The sequence below is a fragment of the Petaurus breviceps genome, unplaced genomic scaffold (genome assembly GCF_028583685.1).
Source record: "Petaurus breviceps papuanus isolate PSGF00001 unplaced genomic scaffold, PetGlider_PUasm1.0 103, whole genome shotgun sequence".
In the NCBI taxonomy this organism is placed as follows: Eukaryota; Metazoa; Chordata; class Mammalia; order Diprotodontia; family Petauridae; genus Petaurus; species Petaurus breviceps.
The window spans coordinates 6,486,272-6,511,951 of record NW_027185588.1 but is presented as its reverse complement, the minus strand read 5'-3'; the positions used below and the strand labels follow the sequence as shown (position 1 = coordinate 6,511,951).

General features: G+C 46.0%; 1 protein-coding gene across 1 annotated transcript in view; it reads right to left on the bottom strand.

The window, feature by feature from the left end:
* CELF5 (CUGBP Elav-like family member 5) overlaps positions 1–16,342 on the bottom strand; it is an 80,839-nt gene extending 64,497 nt beyond the window's left edge. Inside the window, exon 1 of the mRNA XM_069104832.1 lies at positions 16,000–16,342. Within this exon, the coding sequence (XP_068960933.1) occupies positions 16,000–16,255 (256 nt within the window). The 5' untranslated portion in view covers positions 16,256–16,342. The remainder of the gene's footprint in view (positions 1–15,999) is intronic.
* Positions 16,343–25,680: the final 9,338 nt, after the last annotated feature.

Genomic DNA, 25,680 nt, shown 5'->3' with positions numbered 1-25,680 from the left:
AACTGGGCTCAGACACTTAGCACCCACCCAGAAACACCTGGCCGTGTAACCTTGAGCAAGTTACTTAACCCCAATTGCTTAGGGGCGGCCAGGTGGCTCAGCGAGTAAGAGCACCGGCCCCAGTGTCGGGATGACCTGGATCAAATCCGGGCTGGGATACTCAGCACCACACCCAGAAATAATAACTGGCCATGTAACCTTGAGCAAGTTACTTAACCCTGATTGCTTTAAAAAAAAAAAAAAAGATATTACATCTTGACTGGACCATTGAAATAGCCTCCTGACCAGCCTACCTGTCTTCAGTCTCTCCCTGCTCCCCTCTACCTTTCATTCTGCTGCCAAAGTGAACTACCCAATGCACCAATCAGGCCACTATCCTAGTTAATAACCTTCATTGGGTCCCCAGTGCCTCCCAGATAAAATACAAGTGCCTGGGGCTGGTCTCTAAAGTCTGCATTTATCTGGCTTTGACTTCTCTTTCCAGCTTTCTTTCTCCCTCTCTTGCCTTCATGTACTTTGAACTTACAATGCAAACTGGGCCACTCAAAATTCTTCAATATAGTCCTGTCATTTTTTTTAACCTTTCTCATGACTTTATTATATTCTAACTTATTGGGATTTTTGTCTCTCAACCTTCTACAGTTTGTAAGCATTTTGAGGGCAGGGATCATTATTGTTTTTCATCCTTGTATCCTCAACACTGAGCACAATACTCTATACATAGTAAATGTTTAATAAATAATTATTGAATTAAATTTAAGTCAGAGTAAGAACACAAAATGGAACCTCTGGGCTGGAAGATCCATTAGAACATTAGAATATTGGGTGAAATCTAGGGTTAAATGTAAAGTCATATATTTGGGCTCAAAAAGTCAATTTACAAGTACAAGATGGCAGAAGTATGGTTACATAGAAGTTCACCTTGGAAAAAAAAGATCTGGGTATCTTCATGGGTTGCAAGTTTAATATGAGTGACCCTGTGACATGTAAGGCAACCAAAAAAGCTACTTTGATTTTAGGCAACATTAAGAGAGACAGACTATCCAGGACTAGGCAAGGAATAGCTCTGTTTTACTAGGTTCTCATCAGAACATAATACTGTTCATAGTTCTGGGCACCACACCGATAAGCTGGAGAGCATCCAGAGGAAGGTGATCAGAATGGTGAAAGGTCTCAGGATTATTCCAGGTGAAGATTGGTGGAAAGAACTAATAGGGACATTTAGCCTAGAGAAGAAAAGAAGATGGCAGACATAAGGGCTATGCTCAAGTATTTGAAAAGCTGGTATATGGAAGAGGAATTAGGCTCATTTTGGTTGACCCTGAGAGTTGGAGTAATCTGTGACAGTGGCAAATTTGGTCCTTACGAGCATTATTACAGAGGCATAGACTTCAACTTGATAACAGGAAGAATTTAAGCATATAGGTGGCCCAGTGGATAGGGTGAGTGGCAGACCTGTAGTCAGGAAGACCTAAGTTCAAATCTAGCCTCAGGTACTTGCCAGATGTGGGACCCTGGGCAAGTCACTTAGCCTTTGTCTGCCTCATTTTCCTCAACTGTAATAGCACTAATCTTTCAGAGTTGTTGTGAGGATAAAATAAGATAATAATTGGTGCTTAGCACATAGTATGTGCTGTATAAATGTTAGCTTTCATTATTAAAAAAAATTTCAAACAATGACAACTGTGCTTAAGTAGAAGAGGAAGCCCTGGGAGGTGGTAGAGTCTCCTTCACTGGAGATCTCCAAGCAAAGGCTGGAGGACCTCTTGTTGGGTATGTTGGATGGGTGGGGCATGGATTCTTGATCAGGTATGGGTTGGACTTGGTGCCTTCTGAGTAAGCTATCTCTGAGATTCTTTTTTCTATGAATGTCAGAACTGGGAGGTTTAGGACAGAAAATGTCAGAACTAGGAGGACCCTGAGGACACAGAATGTCAGAGCTGGGAGGGCCCTTAGAACCCAGGGTGTCGAGCTGGGAGGACCCCAAGGACACAGAATGTTATGGCTAGGAGGGCCCTTAGGACACAGCGTGTCCAAGCTGAGAAAGTCCATAGAACATAAACTCAGAATGTTGGAGCTGGAGGAGACTTCAGACTGTGGGACGGCAGACCTTCCATAAGGACCTTCCTTTGCCTATCAGAGCTGTGACAGACCTTATCGATCATCTAATCCAACTCCATCCCTCAACAGACTTTAAAATTTAGGGTGGGGAAGGAGGGAGGGAGTAGGTATAGGGGGAAGTTCACCACTTCACATCTTCACCCTTCATGTTACTTCCCAGTGTCCTACTCTGATCAGACCAGTTCTCTACAGAACAATCCAACAAAAACAAAAACCTTTGATGGTTCCCCAATGATTTTTCAGTTTAAAAGATAATAGTCTCCCTGTCCCCACCCCTACTGCACTCTGCCATTCAAGGTCTTCCAAAATCTTGATTGAGCCTGTCAGTATAATTGTATCTCCTGCCCTTCACATAATCTATGTTCCCACTACACTGGACAGCTCCCTAACCTCCCCACTTTGTCCTCTGCAATCTGGACGCCTATGCCCCAGACTTATCCCCTCCCTGCTCCCATACTGACGTATTACTCTACCACCACAGCCCGAACCTTGACACCCCCTATGCGAAATATGCTGCTGGTCACAAAGAAGGTGAGAAAAATATAGATAATTCAGAGCAGCCTATGCCCACTGCTAGAGATAGCCGGCAGAACTCCCTTTCCAGAGGGGACGAGGCAGGGGGATCATCTTTGTACACAAAAGATAACACATGCATTTGTAATAATAATGACAATAGCTGACATTTCTATTATACCATGCAGTTACAATGTACTCTCCCATCCATTATTTCATCGGATTCATCCTCTATGTGGTTGCCAAAGCGATTTTCCTAACAGGTCCATCTGATCATACCACCCCGCTACTCAATAATCTCTAGTCACTCCCTATATATAGGATATATATGTATATGATGTGTGTATATATAATATAATATATGTGTGAGTATATGCATATATGTACACATATATGTGCATGTGTATGCCCACATATATAAATAGGATAAATAAAAATACTGTTGTTCAGCTTGGAAAGTTCCCCCAACCTGGCCCCATCCTCCCTTCTCAGCCTTAATTACACCTTACTCTCCTCCACACACTCTGTGGTCCAGGCAAACTGGTCTTTTTACTGCTTGACTCCTGCTCTCTCTTCTCATCCCTTAGAATTCACATTTCCCTTCCATATTTAAGCTCAAGTACCACCTTCTATATGAGCCCCTCCTGGTCTCCCCAGCTGTTGGTCCCTTCCCCTACAAGGTCACCCTTTCTATGTATTTTGTATATTCATATATATGTGTTTTATCTATGCCTGGATATGTATATGCTATCTTCCTCTTTGGGATGTAAGCTCTTTGAAGGCAGAATGATGTCCTTATGTCTTGCTCCCTCAGCCCAGTGCTTGGTCCATAGTATGTACTTATAAGCACTTGTTTGCTTTCCAACCCTTCCATAAGGGAAGCCGGGCAGGGCTTATTTTCATCATTTTACAGATGAGGAAACTGAAGGTCCAAGAATTTGAGTGACTTTTCCAAGGTCACACCATCAATAAGCAAAGGGACTTGGATGAGCCCCTGAGGCTCATCATTGCCCTGCCTCTCATTTCCACACCCAAGCCTTTTTACCCATCGGCAGGATCTCCGAACTTTGTATTCCCAGGGGATATGGTTCCAGCCAGAGGTGCTTCCAGAGTTGAGCCTGGTGTGTGGAAGAACAGATAGGCCTTTGTTGTTGGTCATCCCAGGGCTCCATGTGGTTGGCTGGAGGGCCTCGGACTCTCAGTGCTTTGAGACCAAGGAGACTTTAGACACCAACAATGAATAGATCATCTTAAACCATTTACAATCCAATCTTGGCTCTGATAATTTGATTTGTAGGAAGGGGAGAGGAGTGGAATCTATGCACAGCAGCCCTTTGATAATTTAACAGGCTCCAAAAATATGGAAATCCCTCGCTGGCAGAGGATGGAGGCTGCCTGCCAAGGGCTAGCAGTGGCCAACTCCATCCAGGGGCCAATTTTCTTCAAGAAATGTTGCTCCTCTCCTCTGCATGCCATCCCGGCCCAGCTCCCCATGCCAGTATTAGCCTCCAATTCTAGCTATGCTGAAGATCAGTGGGGAAAGGAGGAAGAAAGAAGGCAACAGACTAGTGACTTAAGCTGTGAGTCTGTCCAGTGGGCTGGCCTCAAGAGAAGCAAAGCTAGCTTGGCAGAAATTACAACTGGATTTGGATATTCGTTTTGGGTCCAGATTACTCTTAGAATCAGAGTTGGAAGAGACCCAAGGGCTAATTTGAACCTTGGTTTCCCCATCTGTAAAACAAGAGAGTTGGATAAGAAAATCTCTAAGCTCTTCTCCACTTCTAAGTCCTGTGATTCTATGTCCTGTGCTCCAAAATCCTTTCTAGCCCTGACATTCTGTGTTCCATGTGTACTCTGGTCCCTCCTGGATGGGTCACAATCAGAATCTTCTTTATTAGAGGTTGTTCAGGGGATAAAGGGAATCTGAACAAATTTCTGAGCTTTTTGGAAGTAACTCTAACTCAACAAGATTTGTTATTTGAATTGTCTAAAAGAAATTTGACTAAATTTGGTCTTTCTCTTTATTATTTTTCCTTTGAGTATAAAGTCATGTTCTGCTCAGCCATTTGGTCCCAAGGGACCAAAATGAAACCACAGTATACTAAGAGATAGGCTGTCTCCACGGGAGAAAATATGACATAATGGAAAGGGACCTGACCTGGCCTCAGAGGAGTCCCTGGCTCTACCCGCCCACTTTGAGGTTACGTGAACTTGGGCAAAATATGGCCCCTCACTGGGTCCCAGCTTCCTCATCCTTGGAATGATGGGGGCTGGACTACACACAAAACCAGGGTTTGTGCTTCCTTTCAGTTCTGACATCCTGTGTTCTAAGGGCCCTCCCAGCTCTGATTTTCTACATTCTTTGTTCTAAGGTTTCCTTCAACTCCAATAGTCTAGTGGAATTGCATGGTCCTAAAATCTAAACCCTGCCTCAACTCAATCCTTGATCTTGGTCTTGCTTCAGATTGAACATTGAACCCATACTTAATCTCAACCCTGATCCCATCCCCAGCCTTAGTCCTAATGCCCACCAGACATGTCATATACATGTTCACAAGATGAAGCCAGGCAAGAAAGTGTAGATGAAGACACAGTTGAAAGCATGACGGTCTCTGACTGTAATCAGGATGCTTCCTCTATGTATCTGAAGAACACCATTTGGACAGACCGCCCACTTAACAGATGGTAACAATCTTTCACTGCTCCCATGCCTGTCCCACTTGGCTGACTCCCACCAGCTAAGCAGGGTCAGACTAGTCTTGACTTTAGATAGGAAACCAGGTTTCTTCTCTTCCTTGTCTTCCAACCCTTCTGCCCCTCCCCCTCCTTCCCAGCTAGAGGTGAGGATCAGAGCTGGTAGATGGTGAAAAGAGCCAAGACCAGGAGAAGAAATCATGATAACACTTCAGCCTGAAAATGATCGGGAAAAGGCAGTGCTGTCTCAGGTGCCACATGCAAATGTCCCTCAATCATATGCAAATCTATGCATGGTCCTGTCCTCAGTGCTCATTTCCTATACCTTGAATGAATTCCTTGGGGAAACCCTCATGGATGTTCCAGTCTTTAGCAGAGGGGGAGGATGGGCCATTGATGGGGTGGCATGGGCTTGTCCTCCATCTTAAAAGGCCTTCTCTTGAGGCTACCAAACCAGGTCCCCTGGAGAACTGTTCTCAAACTGAATCTCTAGGCAAATCTATCCTCTTCTGGGGACCCCAGGAAAGGCAACCTCTTTGGGATGCTTCATGGCCTCCTGTCCTCCCTCTGTCCCTGGAGATCTCAAAAAAATATCTACTACTTGGAACAACAGGGTGTTTCAGGCACCTCCTTGATGACCTCACCAAAGCCAACCAGGAGCCAAGTACCCTCCATCCTAGATCTGACCTATGTCTCAGGTCAGTTCCCTCCTTTCCACTCTTATGGCCACCACTCTCATTCAGGCTTTATTGCCTCTTGTCTGGACTATTACAATGCCTCCCCAGGTAAGCTCTCTGCTTCTGGTAGCTGCCTCTCTATTCTAGCAGGCAGAATGATACAATGGAAAGAATGACTGATTTTGGAGTCAGACCTAGGTTCAATCCCAGGCCTTTCACTTCCTACCTGTTGGACCACCTGTCTATGCCTCAGTTTCCCTGTATGTATAATGAGGACCCATTAACATCTAAGTCTGTAGTCCCATGAGCCCTCCTTCACAGGCCATCAGAATCATCTTATTAAAACCCAGTTCCTATTATGGCCCTCACCTACTCTGATACGTTATGTGAATCTCCAGTACCCACAGGGGAAGGTGTAGATTCTTAGCCTAGCATTCAAAGTCCCCAACAGTCTGACTTCAGTCTGCCTCTGCAGATGTCTCTCCCCTTCCCATATGATATGTTGCAAATAGATTGCTGTCCTTAAATGTGTCCTGTATCTTCCTCCCTCCTGGAATTCAGGGCTGCCATCTTTTCCTTTGAAATTCTCCCTGTTTTACAGGTCTCAGTTTAGGTGTCTCTTCTTCTGGGGAAACTTTCCTGATCTTGCCAGCAGGAAGGTTTTTTTAGCTTTGTATGTCATTGTGGACCTCAGCACATTCTGCTCTGGTAATTTTGTGGATGTCCCAACCTGCCCAGTAGACAGTGAACTCCATTAGGGTATCTCTTACTCATCTCTCTCCCCCTATAGCCAGCCCATCAAAGGGGCCTGCAATGTGGCAGTAAGTGCTTAATAAATGCTTGTTCAACAAAATTAATATCTATTAAGTGCTTCTATAGCATGACATAGTAGACACTTGAACTGTTGAATGAATGAATGAATAAAAAAAGAATGAATGAAAAGAATGAATAAAGAAAAAGAAGAGACAACCACCTATCCAGAGCTGGGACGGCCTTTAGAACACAAAGTATCAGAGCTGGGAGGGCCCTTAGAACACAGGATGTCAGAGCTGGGAGGACCTTTAGGACAGAGAATGTCAGAGCTGGGAGGGCCCTTAGAACACTAAGTATCAGAGCAAAGAAGGCCCTTAGAATGCAAAATGTCAGAGATGGAGGGAACCTTAGAATCCAGGAAGTCAGAGCTGGGAGGGACCTGAGAATCCTAAAGGCATAGAATACGTAATTTTGGAGTTGGGAGGTACTTGAGAGATCGCCTGTTTCCTTGTAGAGGTACAAATGGGAAAACCAAAACTCAAGGAGACTGAATCTCTTGCTCCCAACCCAGCAGGCAGAAGGGCTTAAGGCTCACAAAGTGAGGCCACCCAGATGAACAATTCCCAGGCAAGAGGCCAGTCAGGGAGCCCCCATGGGTCCCTGACTTTCCACTTATCCTCTCTGCCTACAGAGCTGCATTGACTTTAAAGAATGAATCAAAGGACTTCAAACAATGTTGGTGGTGTGTGTGTGTTGTGTCTTTGTACTTGCTGTGGAGATGGGCTATGGGAGATAGAGGGCACTCCCAGACTTCACTGGACACAGGTGCCTGGGATCAAGCATTCAACAGAATTCAATTCAACCCAGTATCTACTGAAGGCCCCCTCCATTCAAGGCTCTTAGAGGGGAGAGACTTGGTTTCCAGGCCTCTGAGCCTGGGTTTCTTCTCTAAAGGAAGGGAGTTGGACCAGATGGGCTTGAACGTCCTTCCTAGCTCCAAATCCTATAATTATACTGTAAGCTGTAAAATGGGAATATTAACACTTTCTCAGCCTTCTCAAAAGATTGCTATGAAGATCAAAGTGGTTTGTAGCTATAGGGTACAATCCACAAACCGAATTATTATATAAATGTCAGATACTGAATAAATGCTATTGTTATTCAACCAAGCAAACAATCAACAAGTATTTATTAAGTCAGGTACTGGGGATTTGACAAAAATGAAACAAATGGTCCCTGCCCTCAATGCACTTACAGTCTATCAAAGAGAGACAACGTGACCAAAATGGATACAAGATAATTTGGGTCAAACTGGGAAGGGCGGGGTGGGGAGAAGAAGGAACAAGCATTGATTGAATGACTCCTATGAACCAGGCACCATGTTGAGAGATTGAGGAGAAAAAGTCTCATTATAAAAGGTGACCTTTGAGCTGAGCCTTGGAGGGATTCTTCTCTTGGAGACAATTACTGATAGTGGAGGAAATTTTCCAAAGGGAAGGGAGGAAGGAGAGCGTCCCAGGTATGAGAGACAGCTTGTGGCTAAACCAGGGAGAGGAGTGATGAAGTATTATGTGACAGGGTCAGTAAAAAAGGCCAGTTTGGCTGAACCATTGTGTGTATGAAGGGGAGTAAAAAGGAGGCAGCTAGGGGACCCTGAAGTCAGGAAAACCTGAGCTCAAATCCTCAGACACTTACTAGCTGGGTGACCCTGGGCAAGTCGCTTAACCCTGTTTGCCTCAGTTTCCTCATCCGTAAAATGGGCTGGAGAAGGAAATGGCAAACCACTGCAGTATGTCCACCAAGAAATCCCCAAGTGGAGTCTTGGAGAGTAAGACAACTGAAACAACTAAACAAATTGTGTAATAAGACTTCCAAGGTAAGATGGAGCCAGGTTGTGAATGGCTTTAAGTGCCAAACAATGGAGCTTATATTTGATCCTTCAGGTAACAGAGAGCCTCTAGAATTTATCATCATCATTATTAATCATGCCCAGGTGCTCCAGCTAATCCCAGGGACTTAAGTCAGCTGGGATGCAATGAGATCTTCATCCAGGACCTCCTGGGTGTTAGAAGGTACTCTGAACCAGTCAGATAAAGCCTGGTTTTCATTCGACCTCCCCCCCACCACCAACTCCTCAATTAAGGCTGAACTGGACCCCAGAGGGCCCCTGGTTCAACCATCTGCCAAATGCCCTGATCTTTTTGACATCATTCCTGACAGAGGGTCACCCAGCTTTGTGATTAAACACATCTAGGGACAGGGAGCTCTGTCCCCGTCAGACTCTGGCCGTTGTGACAAGTCATTTTTATGTCTGACTTCTCATCATTTCCCCTGTCCCCCCATTCACTTTAGAGTGGATTCCTACAGCAGGGTCTCTGACTGGCCTCCCGGCTTGGCTCTCCCATCTCACAAATGTGTGCATGTTCACAAGCAGGTGGGAAAGTGTGGATGGTTTAATGCAGACCCTCCTTGTTACCAAAGGAACTACTTATTCCATACTCCCACCCACACCTACACACACACACACACATCTACAAATACACACACCCCACCCACTTGCACATGCTAACCACACATGTGCACACATGTGTATAGACACACACACACGGACACCGGATAGCCACAGGTCCTGGGGCTGTACATTTTGTCTTCCCAGTGATCCTTGGCTGTCTGCAGACTTATTCCTCCCGTGCCCCTTTCAAACACCACCTCCTCTAAGACTTTCTGATCATCTGAGCTGGAAGGGAAATTTCTATCTTGTCTGAAACTGTCTTTTCGAGTTCTTTTCTTGATCACTGTTAATTGGTACATCTGTCTTTTTCTCTCCCACTGGGCTAGAAATCGGAGAGGGGAGAAGTAGCATTTATTAAGTAACTACTATGCACCAGGAACTTTTTACAAATATTATCTTATTTGTTCCTCATAACAACCCTTGGAAGTAGATGCCATTATTTCCCCATTTTATAGATATAGAAACTGAGGCAGAGGTTAAGTGACTTGCACAGGGTGACACAGCTAGTTCGTGTCTGAGGCTGAATTTGAAACCAGCTCCTCTTGATGCCAGGACTGCTTCTCTATCCATTGAACCACCTGGTTGCCACAACCTTCATGAGGACCAGGTCTAGGGACACAGTCAGCTACAAGTGACCTTAGAACACAGAATTTCAGAGTTGGAAGAGACCTAAGAATATAGTGTCAGAGCAGGGAGGGACCTTAGAATGTAGCACTCAATTAAATTTAGCAAGCCTGTTTAGGCACCTACTATGTGCTGGGCACAGTCCTAGATGCTGAGGTTAGAAAGACAAAATGAGACAGTGCCTGCCTTCAATCAGCTTACAATCTACTGGAGAAGTACCTCATGTACACAGATAAGAAATACAAGATGCAAAATAAATACCAAGGGATTTCTGGATATGGGATGCTAACTACTCAGGGGAATTGAAAAAGGGTTTACGTCAGAATTGGGAAGGTCCTTAAAATATAATGTCAGAGCTGGAAGAGACCTCTTAGGACACAGAACACAGGAAATTAGGAAGGATCTTTAAGAGATCATTCAGTTTAACCCCTTCCTTTTATAGGGCAAGTCATTTCTGCCAAGCCTCCATTTTCCTACCTGTAAAATGGAGGTGATAATTTCTGACCTGTCCACCTTACGGGGGCATTGTAAAAATCAAATGAGGATCTGAATGAAAAAGGGCTTTGTGAAATGCATGTGAAAGATTACCAGAGCAGGTGCTCAGCAAAATTAGGTGATTGATTAATATCAAGCCCAGAGTTTCCCCGGGCTCAGACCTCTGCTGCTCCCTTCTCCCCTGGGAAAGAATGAACAGAGCAGGTGCCTTAGGGACCCCCGCCCTTGTGCTGTCCATGTCTGATCCAGCAATCCTGCCCTAAAGTAAGAAGAATTGGTCTTCCCTCTCCTTGCTTGGTCTGACTGTGCCCCCCCAGTCCTGGGGTTTAAGCTGACCAGCTTTCACCTGGCATAATGCCCTATAAGTCTCATTCTCCTCTCCTTCCCCTGGCCTCGCTTCTCCCACCTCCCTCCCACCTTCCCTGTCTCCAGACTTCCCTCCTTCCTCTGTCATCTCCCTCCGGATTCCACATCAGGCTCTCTCTGAGTCTCATGCTTCAGAGCTCCCTCTCCTTACCTCCCTTCCCTCCTAAAACCCACTGGGGAGGACACCCAGCCCAGACCCTGGGAGAAGCTGCCATCCCTCCAAATTCTGGGGTGCTGGCCAGTGGTCAGTGTCTCCCCCCTCTCTGATCAACCACTTCCTTCCTTCCCTCCCTCAAAATAGCCCTTTTAAGACAAATATTACCATTAATATGCAAATGTATATATGATTAACATAAATCGAAAAAAAACAGCATTGTGAATAATACCAGGGGAACTGGAGTAACACAAGCCACTACAGAGGGCGTTGGAGCATTAATATTCATCTGCTAATATGAATATATAAACCACTTCATAATAATATTGACATTAAGGCATTAACATTCATAGAAAAATTAACGACGCCCACCAGATGCGCCAAATTTGCCAGGCCCTGGGCCCAGGAGGGAGATAAGAACAGGGTGCTGGGTCCTGGGAAGCAGGGGGGAGGGGAAGAAAATCTCCCAAACATCACTGGATGGCCTCAGGGGCTAGGGGCCAGAGGGGCAGAGGCGTCATAGGAATGATCGGCTAGAAATGCGGTGACATCCTCCCTCCCCAGACCCTATCCTTGCACTCACAAGCATCCTCCCTGGAAGAAAATTGATGACCCAAACAGCACCCCACATGCCTCCTCTCTGTCTCTCTGCCTTTCTCTCTTGAGTCTCTCTTTGTCTCTTTCTCTCTGTCTCTGTCTCTGTCTGTCTGTCTGTCTCTCTGTCTCTCTCCCTCTCTCTGTCTCTCTCTCTCCCTCTCTCTCTCTATCTCTCTCTGTCTCTCTCTGTCTTTCTCTCTGTCTCTCTCTCTCTCTTTTTCTCTCTTTCTCTCTCTCCCCCCCCTCACTCCCCACAAACACACATCTACACACACACAGAAAACAAAACAAAACCAAAAACAACTTAGAGCAAAGGTTAGGGGAAGGGACACACACATCATGCACACACATGTACATATGTGTGTATATACATACACACATATGTGTATGTGTGTGTGTACACACACACACATATTGCTATAGAATTCTGTGTTTCCAAATGAGTTTTGTTACAAGGAGCCCACCCAGGTAATGCCAACACTGGCCTTCTCATCTCCATACAGGCTAGTGACAGATTTCTGCCTCTGTCTGCAGCTTGACCTCAACCTACAAACGCAGACTATATTTAACGGACTGTTTGTAATGAAATGAGTGTTTTATTCACAGTCTCCCCTCCCCCTCCCATGCCCTCCTGGCTCCCAGCCCCCACTGTGCCACACCGATCTATTTTCAAGGCCCAGCATTGTCAGATGGTAACAGGTTTGTTCCGAGAGTGGCGGCACACACACACACACACACACACAGCAGTTTTATTCCGAGTGCCCAACTCAAGGAGCGATCAGATCCATCAACAACACCAGTTTTTGTGGAAATGATACTTATTCCTTCACCCTCTCCAAGGGTACTCTGGAGAGGTCTGATCCCACCCTCCAACCACATACAAACACACATCTCCCCAGCTTTCAGCACCCAGCCCTGTCCAGACATTTCCACTCCAGCCTAAATAGCTGCAGGTATGACAAAAAGTCAGTATTGAGTTCCAGGTCCATGTGAGCAACTGAGTCACTGAGTGACCACCATCAAGACCCTTTTCTTCTATAGGACTCAGTTTCCCTAGCTATAAAATGAGGAAAATAATCCCTGCTCTTATTGGCCTCACAGGGTGATTTTGAGACCCAAATATGATACTGGGCTTGCAAGGCAGTCTTCTTCTGACTGTCCCAATCAAATGTCTATTACTCCCCTCTTTCGCCATTGTAACCCAGCAACTAGAAAGCCTTCTCTTTCCTTCAACTCAGTCTCACTTGAAACACACATATAGCTCTCATTAATTTGCTGCCTCCCTTTCTAGAATCATATAATGTAGAATGTCAGATTGGGGAGGGACCTAGAACATAGAATGCTAGAGCTGGGAGAGCCCTTAGAACCCAGGATGTCAGAGCTGGGAGGGCCCTTAGAACATGGGATGTCAGAGCTGGGGAGGGCCATTAGAACATAGGATTTAGGAAATGGAAGGGCCGTTGGGGTCATGTAGTCCAAATTCTCATTTTTCAGATGGGAAAATTGAGGTTCCCAAATGCAAAGTGACTCACCCAAGGTTACAAATTCATCAGTGTCTGAATTAAAGCTAGTAGCCAAGGCCAGAAGACTCTTGGCCCAGGATAGACCCTATCAGAAACCCCACACCTTCTACTCCCCTCCCTTCCAATACTCTTCTGTATACATTCAATCAGAATTAAATTTAAGCACAAGACACATTACCCCAGGACCTAAACTGGTGTGTAGGTGGCACCTTGCCTATTGGGTCCCTCTTACCACCCCCACCAGCACTGGAGCAAGCCATGGTAACTCAAGCCCATGCCTCAGGGAAATTCTGAAACAAAGGTGTAAGGCCACAGTACAGAGAGGGGGTCAAAAGGGGGAAAGCTGCCTATGAACTCTGCTTTGGTGGAAGTGGATTCCTCCAGGGCTTCAACAGCTAAGCATATCCAGATAACCCTCAAAGAAGGAATGAGGAGCAACATCGTAGTGTTCTACCCTCTCCCCTCATGTCACCATTGGAGCATGGCACTTGTCAAAAAGGGGTACTTAGAATTGCCACCCCAAATATGCTATGGGTCAGAACAGACTAATAGCAAGAGGAAGGTGAATGATAGCCCTTGCATCTGGGTCGTACTGAATACTCCTTCCTTAATGACATCTCCCTGGGTCCAGGAAGTCATTACCCATGGCAGATGAGTCCATGATTCTACCTCCCCCAGTGTTTAGACTCTCCTTTTTCTGCCATTATGATGAAGACTGATCTCAATATAGGAGAATAAGATAGAATTAGGGAGGTGTGTGTGTGTGTGTGTGTGTGTGTGTGTGTGAGAGAGAGAGAGAGAGAGAGAGAGAGAGGGAGAGGAGAGGAAAAAGGGAAGGTTAATTAACAAGGGAAAAAATTGCTTCAAGTCTCCCATCACCAAGACAACAACCCTCCCTCCCCTAGTTTCTTGAATCACACCTTAGGAGCCCAGGACACCAACAGTACCTTGTGAAGAGAGCCCTGGTTTCCTGCAAAGTGTGCTAGCAGCCCTGTGGGACAACCTCCAGCCCCACCCGGGGTGGGAATCTTTCTAGATAGTGATGATTCATGTTTCACACATGTTGGAAGAGGAGAGAAAGGAGAAAAGGGAAGGTTGAGGAATTTGGGCCTCATCAGGGCCTCAGAGAAGTCCCATCTATCCATTCAGCGTCTAGCCATCTCCATCACAGGACTAAACTGAGGGGAATTAGCAGAAGATTTTACTAGGCCAATTTAAGGTTTTTACTGAGCAGTGTCGAGAGGGTTCTTCCACTAAGGGAGTGTGAGGGCATCAGCCTTCCCTGGCAAAGACTTCAGAAAGAATCAACCTGGTAGATTTGGTCTGGACATCTGTCCAACATTTGCTCCACATGCCTATCTCATGGGGAAGGCATTCTTGGGGGAAATGTTTGAGGCCCCTCGAAGATAGCATCTGGAGAGGCACACCAAAGGTAGCATGGGTTAGGGCCTCCAGACAGGGGCAGAAGGTATGGGGCACCAAGGGTTCTTTGGGGCTTCAGTACCTGACCTGTAACTGGCACAAAGATCTTCAATGTATGTTTCCGTCTCCCCAAATATTCTTGATTACTCACAAGAGAATTGGAAACATGGATGCCAACAACACAAGTCTCCCATATTTACCATGTCAACTCTGTCCATAATTCCTATGCACAGGCATACCCTCACAGAACAATTGATTTAACAAGAGTAATCTGAACCCAAGATACAAGTTGAACCAGAAACAATTTTCCTCTCCTGCTATCACTGGATTTTTCTTTATTTTAATGAGATTCTATTCTACAGAGGCAGATCATCTGGTTGCAGGAAGCCCACCTCCTTCTGGTCTGGGCAATTTCCTATTTCTCTGTCTATCAAAACTAGCCAGATGATTCTCATTTCCACACCAGGATTCTGCCCATCTCTGCCTTCGAAGGACTCATTGTCTCCAGATACAGGGAACCCTTCACCCTGTTCCCCCAACCTGCCTCATCCAGGATTAATTTAGGCACGAGGAAATGGCAGGGAGATGGAGGGGATGGATGGAGGGTTGGATGGAGGAAGGAGGGGGATAGATGCTTTCCAAAATGGGCAAGAGATGGGTGAATGCAAGAGGAAGGGAGAGACGGACTCTTTCCCCCAACCTTGGGGGAAGACTGCATTTTCACAAATAGGAATGTTCTTCCCATATGTCCTCTCTCCCCACACATACCCATCCCCTTTTCTTTGTAGTTACCAACTAGCTGGCCTCCTTGGCATCTGTTTGCACACTGGACAGTTGGACCTTTAGTGTTTCTGATCTCCCCAGTCTCTCTCACAGGCGCGTCCCCTTTGTGAAAATTACCAATGGGATTCTGTCCGGAGGTTAAAACTTCCTGGGTTGCTCCTGTCAAAAGCTTGGATGAATGGAAAAGTAGGGAGGGGGACAGCTCTAATCTGCCCACACCACCCCTAGAAACCCGGGGGGAGTGGGAGGAGGAAAAGAGGGAGGGCTGATGGGGGAAGTGAAGAAGATGAGAGAGGGGTCTGGGGGGGGAGGAAAGGTATGGGAGAGATAGGGGGATGGGATGGGGAAGGAAGGAGGGGGAGACAGAGAGAGAGAGAGAGAGAGAGAGAGAGAGAGAGAGAGAGAGAGAGAGAGGAGAGATGATGATGATGCTGAGGAGGAAGCAAAGGATGGAGAGGGAGAATGGGAGGCAGTAGGAGGATAGGAGTGAAAAGAAAAGAAGGGAGACTGATGGAGAATAGGGGAAAGAGGAAGGAGAAAGGGATAAGGAAGAGGAAAGGAAGGAGAGAGATGATGATGATGGTGATGATGGTGATGATGCCAGAAGGTGGAGTGGGGAGGCGGAGGGATGAGCGAGAGCAGGAGGGCGCTAGGATGCTGGAAGAGGGGTAGCAAGGAGGAGGAGAGGAGGGGGCAGGCGGCGGCGGGCGGGCTGGCCCCGGGGTGGGGTGCAGAGCAGAGGGGAGGGGCGGGGCGGGGGCGCACCTTTGTGCATGCCGGTGTAGCGGTCTTTGAGCACCGTCAGCTCGTAGATCTTGCCGAATTGCTCGAACAGGGGCTTGAGGTCCTTCTCCTCCAGGTTGCGGGGGATCTGGCCAACGAAGAGCTTGATCGCGTCCAGGTCCTTCATGCTGTCCGGCTGGACGGGGGGCTCGGGGCCGCTGCTCATGGGGGAGGCTCTGGACTGCAGGAGTTGCTGCTGCTGCTGCCGCCTCGCCTCGCTCTCCGTCAATCTGGCCATGCCCGAGACCGACACAGGTTGGATAAGAGCAAATGAACGGAGGAGAAAAGCTCTCAGCTGGAGAGGAAGCTCTCGCTCTCAGGCCAGCGGCAGCATCAGGACCACAAAAGAAGCTCTCCGTAGCGACACCTGCTGGTCCGAGTCCGGCGCTGCAGCCTTGGGCGCCCAGTGCCCCCGCCTGGGGAGAAGAGAGGGAGGGAGGGAGGGAGGGAAAGAACAGGAGGGAGGATGGAGGGACTCAGCGCAGCGGAGGTCTGGGAGGCTACAGGGATGGCGCTACGAAGTCCCCTCCCCCGTCAAGGACAGAGATGCTTCCCTCCCAGTCTAGCCAGGGTGCATCAGGCCACCTCCAATGCCCCGCCCCGGCCACACACACCTACCCTTCCAAGCCCCTCACCACTGAGAGCTAGGGACTAGGGGGCAGGGGAAGGGGTAGGCCTATAAACATCGTATTTGGGGTATTCTAGGATGAGGGAGGAATCGCATCATCTGGTTCATTTCCAGGTCTCTTTGCTCTTGCTCCCTCCAAATGGGGCAGAGTGATGAGAAGGGTGCTGGTCTGGATTTCAAGAGACCCAAATTCTCATCTCAGACTCCCTATATGACCTTAGACAAGTCATTTCCTCTCCCTAGGCCTTGGTTTCCTCATTTCTAAAGTGCAGGGATTGGACTAGATGGGTTCTGAGATCCCTCCAGCTCGGATATTTTTATTTCTAATGTTCTTTCCAGTACCAGCATTCAACTTTTCTAAGGCAACTATACTTAATCCAACAGGGGCAAGGATTAATGGGGAGGTTTCACTCCTTGAGGTCTAGAGGAAGTGGAAATACCTCTTCACCAAAGACACATCTCCACTGGTTCAGGGACCTGGGAAGGGTACTACTCTAAGCCAGGGCACAAATATAGGAATTTGTAAAGGAAACTATAAAAAGGAACACACTATGCCCACATCTCTGAGGTTTTGTGGTCTAGAGCCAGTTGGAAACGAAGGGTGGTGGTGGTTAGGCATAAGAGACTATGAACCTAGAACCATCTGATGTTGTATTCTAGAATTACTCTAGCCTAGAAACAAAGTATCACCTTTATGGAATGCAATGGAACATTCCAGCCTGATCCAGGCAGAAAAGAGGCAAGGAAGGGAAAGCAGAACATAAAAAGAAGGAAGATGTAAAAGGAGGTAAGGAGCTCAAGTCAGTGTCATGTACAACCTACGATCCAGATCAAGAGAAAAGACACTTGCAACACACAGCTAGGATAGGGCTAAGAGGTGAACTGGAAGCAGGTTGGTGGTGGGGGAGTGTCTGGAGAGCTCCCTGCTTCTCCGGTCACTCTCCCTGTTGCAGGTGATAGACCACCAGACCCGGGAATGCAAAGAACTATGCTTGAAATCTGCCATAGAAGGAAAAGATTCTTCTCTGCCTTGGAATTAACCAGGGTAAGAAGGGGAGAGCCCCCTGCTAGGGAGAACACAGCATCCCTTCCCAATCCCCCCCTCCCCATTTTCTCCCGTCTCATGGTGGACAAGCAGGAAGTGGGTTCCAGGGAAACAGAAAGGAAAAAGAAGATGAGGAGGAAACAATTGTTTTTCTCTATCTCCTGCCTGAAATCTCTCTGCTCCTGGGTTGTGGAATTAATGCTAAGCATTGCTCTGAGCCTGGCCCCTCTCTCTCGGAGCAGCCCTTCCTCCAATAGTGATTGCTTTTATAGCACCATCATCTGGAGGTGGAGGAGCTGCTGATTTGAGAACATTTATCAAAGCATTACCCGGGCCAGGGAGTAGGTGGAAACACAGGGAAAGACAGCTTTTCATCGCCATGGCAGAAGCCCAGGGAGGGAAGGCGACAGAGGCAGATGGTCCTGCCTGCCACCTCACCACCCCCGTACTGAGGCGTCATGGAGCAAGAAGGAGCAGGGTCTCTGCTGGGGGTGGAGAGCTAGGGGGAGGGGAGGTCCCTGGGGCTACTAGAGAAATACCTCGATCCCTAATACAGATGCTCTTGGAGAGAACTTGGGAAGCCCATGTCTGGTAGAGGGCATCCCATTATAGGAGGGATACTGATGAACTGGGGCTGCTGGGGGCAGCTAGGGAGGGCTGATTAGGATATGGGGAGACTGAGGGGGGGTTGGTATTTATTCTGGAGAAGACTTGGGAGGCAGCACAATCATTGTCTTCAATAGGAAAGAGGTGGTAGACGTGTTTCCTCTGACTTCTGGGTCAGGATTAGAATTCTAGATTCTTAGAACCAGAAAAATGTCAAAAGGTTCCTAGTCCAAACCCCACTGCAACATTTCTGATATTGACAAGTGATCCCCTAACCTGCATTGGAAGCCTCCCTGATGGGAACTAGGCACAAGCTGCTTGGACACTATTTGTATGTCAAGGCCCAGAAATTCAGAGAATCCTAAACCTGCTGACCTGGGGCCTTGCCTGGTTTTAACTCCATAGAACAAGATGACCCTTCCAGGACAAGCGCATCATCATCTGGAAGCCCACTCCAACCTTGACCTCTCTCATCCTCCTCTCTGACTGGAGAGCTGGAGGATGAAATGCCAAGCTCCTCCCAATGTTTTCCTTTATTTTGTTGTTCAGTTGTTTTTTGTGTTTTTTTTTTTCAATCCTGTGTCTGACTCTTTGTGACCCTCTTTGGAATTTTCTCAGCAAAGATACTGGAGTGGTTTGCCAGCTTCATCTCCAGCTCATTTTACAGACGAGGAAACTGAGGCACGCAGGGTTAAGTGACTTGCCCAGGGTCACACAGCTAGTATCTGAGGCCAGATTTGAACTCATGAAGATGAGTCTTCCTGATTCTAGGCCCAGTGCTCTGTCCACTGTGCCGCCTAGTTTCTGGCTTTCTTTTATAAAGGGCAGAAGCTAGATGCTCAGATCACTCTGCCTCTGCTGCTTGGTCTGGTTTCAACTCCACAAACAAGAACCCCTGGTGACCCATTCCACCTACGCCCCTTCCTGCTTCCTTTTATGTGCTATCTCCTTTTGTTTGCTCATTAAGGGCAGGGACTAGCTTTATTTTTATCAGTTGTATTCCCAGCATTTAGTACTATGCATAGCACACAGTAGGCACTTAATAAATGCTTATTGGGTTGGATTGGACTTGGTAGCAAAAGGCCAGGTACAAGTTCTATTAATGTTGAGGGTATCATCAACCTCCTAATCACCCAGGCTTGCAACCTTAGGGCCACCCTTGTATCCTCAGTTCTCACTCATAGAATGTGTTGCCACGTCTTGCTTTTACTTTCATGGCGTCTCTCCAACCCCTTCTCTTCACTCACACAGCCATCGCCTTAGTTCAGACCCTTATTTCCTCTTGCTTGGACTGTTACAGTAGCCTTCTAGTTGGTCTCTTCCCTGACGCCACTCCACACTACAATCCATTCAGATATACTAAGGTGATTTTCCTAAAGCACAGATCTGACCATGTCACTCACTAACCATCGATGTCTCCCTATTACCTTCAGGATCAAACATACAATCTTTGCTGTTCAAAGCTCTTTATTACTGACCCCCTTCTATCAGGTACATAGCAGGGGCTATAGAAATGTTTATCCCTTCCCTCCCCCCATCTAATCTTTTCATACTTTTCTACCTTTCATCTTCCAACTCTGTGCTTTGTCACTGGCTGGCTCCCGTGCCTTCTAGTCTTTCACTCCTGATCTCTTTCTCCTGGCTTCCTTCAGGTCCTGGCTAAAATCCCATCTTCTTCCATCTCCTTTAATGCTGGACAGAGCACCAGACCTGGATTCAGGAAGACCCAAGTTCAAATCAGATACTCATTGGTTGTGTGATCCTGAATCAGTCACAACCTCCGGTGACCTCATTTTCCTCATCTGTAAAATGGGGATTTTAATGGCATCTGTTTCCCAGGGTTGTCTTGAAGATGGAATGAAATTAGAGTAGTGCCCACCACATAGTAGTGCTGGCTATTACTATTAGCGCTTTCTCTTTGAGATTATCTCTAACTTATCCCATATATATATATAGTTTATTTGAACACAGTTATCTCCCCCATTAGACTCTAAACTCCTTGAGAGTAGGGATTGTTTCATGCTTTTTTTTTCACATCTTTTGTGCTTAACATAGAGCCTGGAACACAGTAGGCCCTTTATTAAAAATGCTTGTTGTCGTTGACTCTACAATCCATGATTCGCCAATGCCCCCCGTTTGCTGTTCCTTGGGCGCGACCCTCCATCTTCCCCTCCATGCCTTTGCATTCCTGCCCCAATCCTTTCCCGTGCCGGAAAGCTCTCTCTCTCCCTCCTTAGCCCTGTCTCTGGACTTCAGTTCTCCACTGACTTTCTATAAGAACCCCATCTTTTCCAGGTGGCCTTTATGGCTCCCCTCCAGGCCCTCCCTTCTGAGATTGCCTCCAATCTAGTCTGATCATCCAATATATATCTAGGTATGTAGCTGTTATCTCTCCCATGGGAATAAATTCTCCATGGGTGTAAGGGACTGTTTTTACTTTCCTTTGAGTCCCCTGTGATTGGCACAAAGCCTGGAATACAGTAGCACTTAATAAATGCTTATTGACTTGATTTTCTAGTTATATGAAGTTAGCCAAAGGTGTTTCTCAATTTCAGTTTCTTTCTCTGTAAAATGGGGATAATAATCACTACTCAGACACCCTCATGGGTGGGGTTGGGGTATTGTTATTAAATGATATAATGAGTGGGGAAATGGTTTACAAACCACAAAGTATCCAGTAATTACAAAGAACTCTCCAGCTATTAGGGAAGATGGATTATGCTTGCCAGCAGTCCCTTGGGTGGGGCAGATACCCTTTGGAAAGGAACCTCCTTCCTCTTCCTGATGAGGTGCCCCAGGGAGGGAGGGACCTTTGAACTCAGGAAGGTGCAGCATTTTCCAGGCCTTGAAATTGTTCCTGAAGCACAACCCATCACACCCCCCTGTCAAATAAAACACAATTTATTAAACGGGTCACCCAAAGAGGTTTCTTCCTCTGCCTTCCAGGAACAAGGAAGACTAGGAAGCCTATTCTAAACCTTATTCCTCTTGGTTTGGAGCCTGGACCTCTCCTGCAATTACATTCCCACAGTAGCAAGTAGAATTCATTTCTCTTATTGTTTCTTTAGCAAATCTTTTGGAATACTCCAACTTACAATTACACTGGTACATTGGATACCTCTAAAAGTCACTGCTACCTCTAGTTTTAGGAGTAATCCTGTAGGTGATTACAGATCGTGAGCCCCAACTAGTGTGCCTCCCATGAACAATCTGCCTCTTAGAAAAGACATTTAATCAAATATCAAGATAAGAACAGAAGTTACAAATAGTCCCACCCCCCAGAACACTGGGACACATTGTCCCACAAATACACACAGAGTCTAGTGGTAGAGGGGAAAGTGAGCACAAACAAAGTACAATGGTAGTGAGACATACATCTAGGGAATATGTGTAATATGCAGGATCACCATGTCATTTCTGTGACATGGTGAAATGAAATTCAGGGATCTCAGGTATAGAATGCTTCATTTACTCCTGAAAGGGCCTGTCTTTGCTCCCCTTTAGACTTTCAAATTTGCTAATGTCTAAAAGAATCATACCCTTCTATCTCTTGGCCTTCTTTTTCACCTGCCATGTCACCCATAGCAAGCTAATGTGGGTACAATAGGAAAGGAACTGGATTTGAAGTCAGAAGACCAGGGTTCATCTCTATCAGGTCACCCATGTGATCTTGATAAGTCACTAGACCTCTTTGGGCTTCAGTTTCTTCTTCTGTGAAAAGATACAGTTGGCCTGATCAACCTTGGAAGGCCCTTTCAGATCCAAATGGATTATTCCAACCTATGTTCCATATCTAGAGCTGTAAAATAGAACCTTCAGTGTCCCTGATGTAGTATAAAGGAGGCAGGTGGAACAGGAAAGAGATGGCATCCTGCATGATCTTGGATAACTTTACTTTTTTGCTCCAGGAAATAATTTCCCTATATATAAAATGATATGATAGAACTAGATCTGTATTTCCTAAATTAATTTCAAATCAGATTCAATTCAATAAACATTTATTAAGCACCTATTATTTGCAAGACACTGTGCTAGGCATTAGGATTCATGTGCAAACCCTTTGACCCAGAAATACCACTTTGGGGTCTGTATCCCAAAGATACAGATGTAAAAGACATAAAAATGGGAAAAGGACTCACATGTACAAAAATATTTTTAGCAGCTCTTTTTGTGGTGGCCAAGAGCTGGAAATTGAGGGGAAGCCCATCAACTGGGGAAGGGCTCAACAAGTTGTGGTATACGAATATAATTGAATACTATTGTGCTATAAGAAAGGAAGAGCAGGCAGACTTCAGAAAAACCTGGAAAGACTTACATGAACTGATGCTGAGTGAAGTGAGCAGAACCAGGAGAACATTCTACACAGTAACAGCAACATTGTGTGATGATCAACTATTACACAATTCCAAAAGACTCGTGATGGAAAATGCTATTCACATTTAGGGAAAGGACTATGGCGTCTGAATGCAGATGGAAGCAGACTATTTTTTCTCTCTTTTTTTCTTTCTCATGGTTTTTCTTTTGCTCTAATCCCTCTTCTGTGGAAATATGCTCAATATGATTGTACATGTATAGCTTGTGTCAGATTGCGTGTTGTCTTGGAGAGGGAGGAAAAGAGTGAGGGGGAGAATTTGGAATTCAAAATCTTATAAGCATGAATTTTTAAAACTAAAAATGATAAATATTAAAATAAATAAATAAGTCTTTGCTGGATTGGATTGGACTCAGGGGGCCGCCTACTTTGGGTGTATCATTTGTGTATCTTGTTACTTACATGACGTTTTCCCCATTAGAATGTGAGTTCTTTGCTTTCTTTGTATTCACAATGCTTAGCACAGTGAGGGACACATAGTAAATGTTTAATAAATGCTTGTTAACTGACTGAGTCACTGGAGGCTTTTGAGCAGGAGTGACACAAGCAGATCAATATCTTTAAAAAGTCAGGCAGATGATGAATTGTGGAAGGGAGAGGCTAGAGGCAAGAAGACCAATTAAGAGGCTATCATAATAGTCCAGACAGAAAGTGATGCGAGGTATAACTAGGGTGGGGACTGGGTGAATAAAAAGACACATGAGATGTTATGAAAGCAGAACACCCCAGACTGGCAACCAAGTGTATGTCTGAATGAGAGAGAGGGAAAGGTTGAGGACTGCAGAATCGCAGAGTTAAAGGGGACCTTAGAGCACACCGGAGATGCACAAAAGTGAGGTTGGGATCCTCGGTAACTGGACAAGTGGTGGTGTCCTCAACAAAATCAGGGATATTTGGAAATGGGAAGAGTTTGGGGGAAGGTAATACATTCCATTTTGGATGTGTTGATTTTATCTGTGGGCCATCCAAGTAGTATTGAACAGAATAGACATGTAGAGAGACAGAGGGAGAGAAAAACAGAGACGGAGATAGACAAAGAGAGAAAGAAACAGAGTGACACAGGGATACAGAGAGAGAAAGGGAGAGTAAAAAGGAGAGAAGGAGAGGGGGAAGAGAGAGGGGGCAGGGAAGACAGAGAAGAAGAGAAGGAGAGAGAGAAAAAGGAGAAAGACAGGGAGAGATAGACAGAGAGATAGACAGAAAGACAGAGAGAGAGAGACACACAGAGAGAATGGGAAATTTCCCTCTCTAATTGCCTTATTCCCCAAACCAAGTGCTCTGCAGAATTCACAGAAGACCTCAAACTACCCATGGCTGCCAAGCCTGCACTTTTTACAAATGCTAAATGGGCCCCCACTCATGATGTTGCACATTTTGACAGAGTAACAGCATTGCTTGCTGAATTCCTTGTTTAAACTGCCTTTCATTCTCTGAAAATGCACGCTGTCCAGCCTAACCATAACCAGCATAACACAAATGTACTAGGGCTGGCTACCCACTGTTACAATTCTCACCCAGAACCTGTATTTGGCTCTTTCCCCTTGGTCTCTAAACAGGTTTAAATCAACCCTAGGGGGAAAAAAAGATTTTCTCTTGACTCTGATACTCTTGAAATCCCTTAAGATTCTCTGTGTGTGTCTCTCTCTCTGTGTCTCTCTGTCTGTCTCTCCCTCCCTCTCTTTCTCTCTGTTCTCTCTCTGTCTCTCTCTTTTCTTGCTTTTTTCCTCTCTTCTCTCTCTCTCCCTCTCCCTCCCTCTCTTTCTCTCTCTGTTCTCCTCTCTGTCTCCCTCTTTTCTCACTTTTTCCTCTCTTCTCTCTCTCATTCTCTCTGTCTCTCTCTTTCTCTCTGTCTCTCTCTCCCTCCCTCTCTTTCTCTGTTCTCCTCTCTGTCTCTCTCTTTTCTCACTTTTTCCTCTCCTCTCTCTCATTCTCTCTCTATCTCTCTGCCTCTGTCTGTCTTTCTCTCTCTCTGTCTCTATCTCTTTATCTCTCTCTGTGTCTCAATCCCCCCACCCCCCTCTCAACACTGCCAGTCTTCTGGAAAGAAGCATCTACAGTGGCTTGCTTGACTCCTTGCCACCCACTCACACTTCATGTAAGGTAATCAGGCTTCAGACTCCTCCAATGGAGAAAGTCTTCCAGTAGAATGTGGGATTTTAACTGAGATTTGAAGGAAGCCAGGAGGTGAAATGGGGAGGGTTAAATTCTAGGGATGGGGGGCAGGAGGGCAGCCAGTGAAAATGCCAAGAAGCAAGATGTCAGATCAGAGCCAGAAAGGGTCTTAGAGGCTGTCTGGTCCAGCCCCCTCCTCTGAGAGATGATGAAAGTGAAGCGCTAGCTCTTTCCTCTCTGTCTTCTCTTCCAATGTGCCATCATCAGAGGTAAGAAGGACAAGGGGTACAATGTCACAGAAACACTGGGAAGAGAGTGGTGGATATAGTCAGATGCTACAAAGAGGTCAGAAGATAAAGCCAGAAAAAAATGATCATCCATCTCGAGCTAGAAAGGAATTTGGTGGCTAGCTAGGCCAACTTCCTCATTTTAGAAATAAAGAAACTGAGGCTCAGGGAAGGCAGATGACCTGTCTAAGGTTGCCAGCTAGGTAGTGCAGGAGATAGAGTGTTGGATCTGGAATCAGGAAGTCCTGAGTTCAAATATGACCTCAGACACTTCCTAGTTGTGTGGGCAAGGCACTTAGCTTCTGCCCTCCTCAGTTTCTATATCTGTAAAATGAAAATGATTATTGCACCTAGCTGTTGTGAGGATCAAAGGAGTTAACATATGAAAAGGATTTTACAAACCTTAGAATGCTGCAAAAATGTTAGCTATTAATATTATTAATAAGAACAATAAGGAGAATGATAATAATTAAAGATTGAGTTGGGACTAGAACCCAGCTCTCCTGACTCCTAGGCCAGCCCTTTTATCTTGGAAAAAAGTGCTAAGATGGATAGTAGGAGTCAAGGAGTGAAAATCACACTGCCAAGGCATTTTCTCACTCTTCATCTCTGT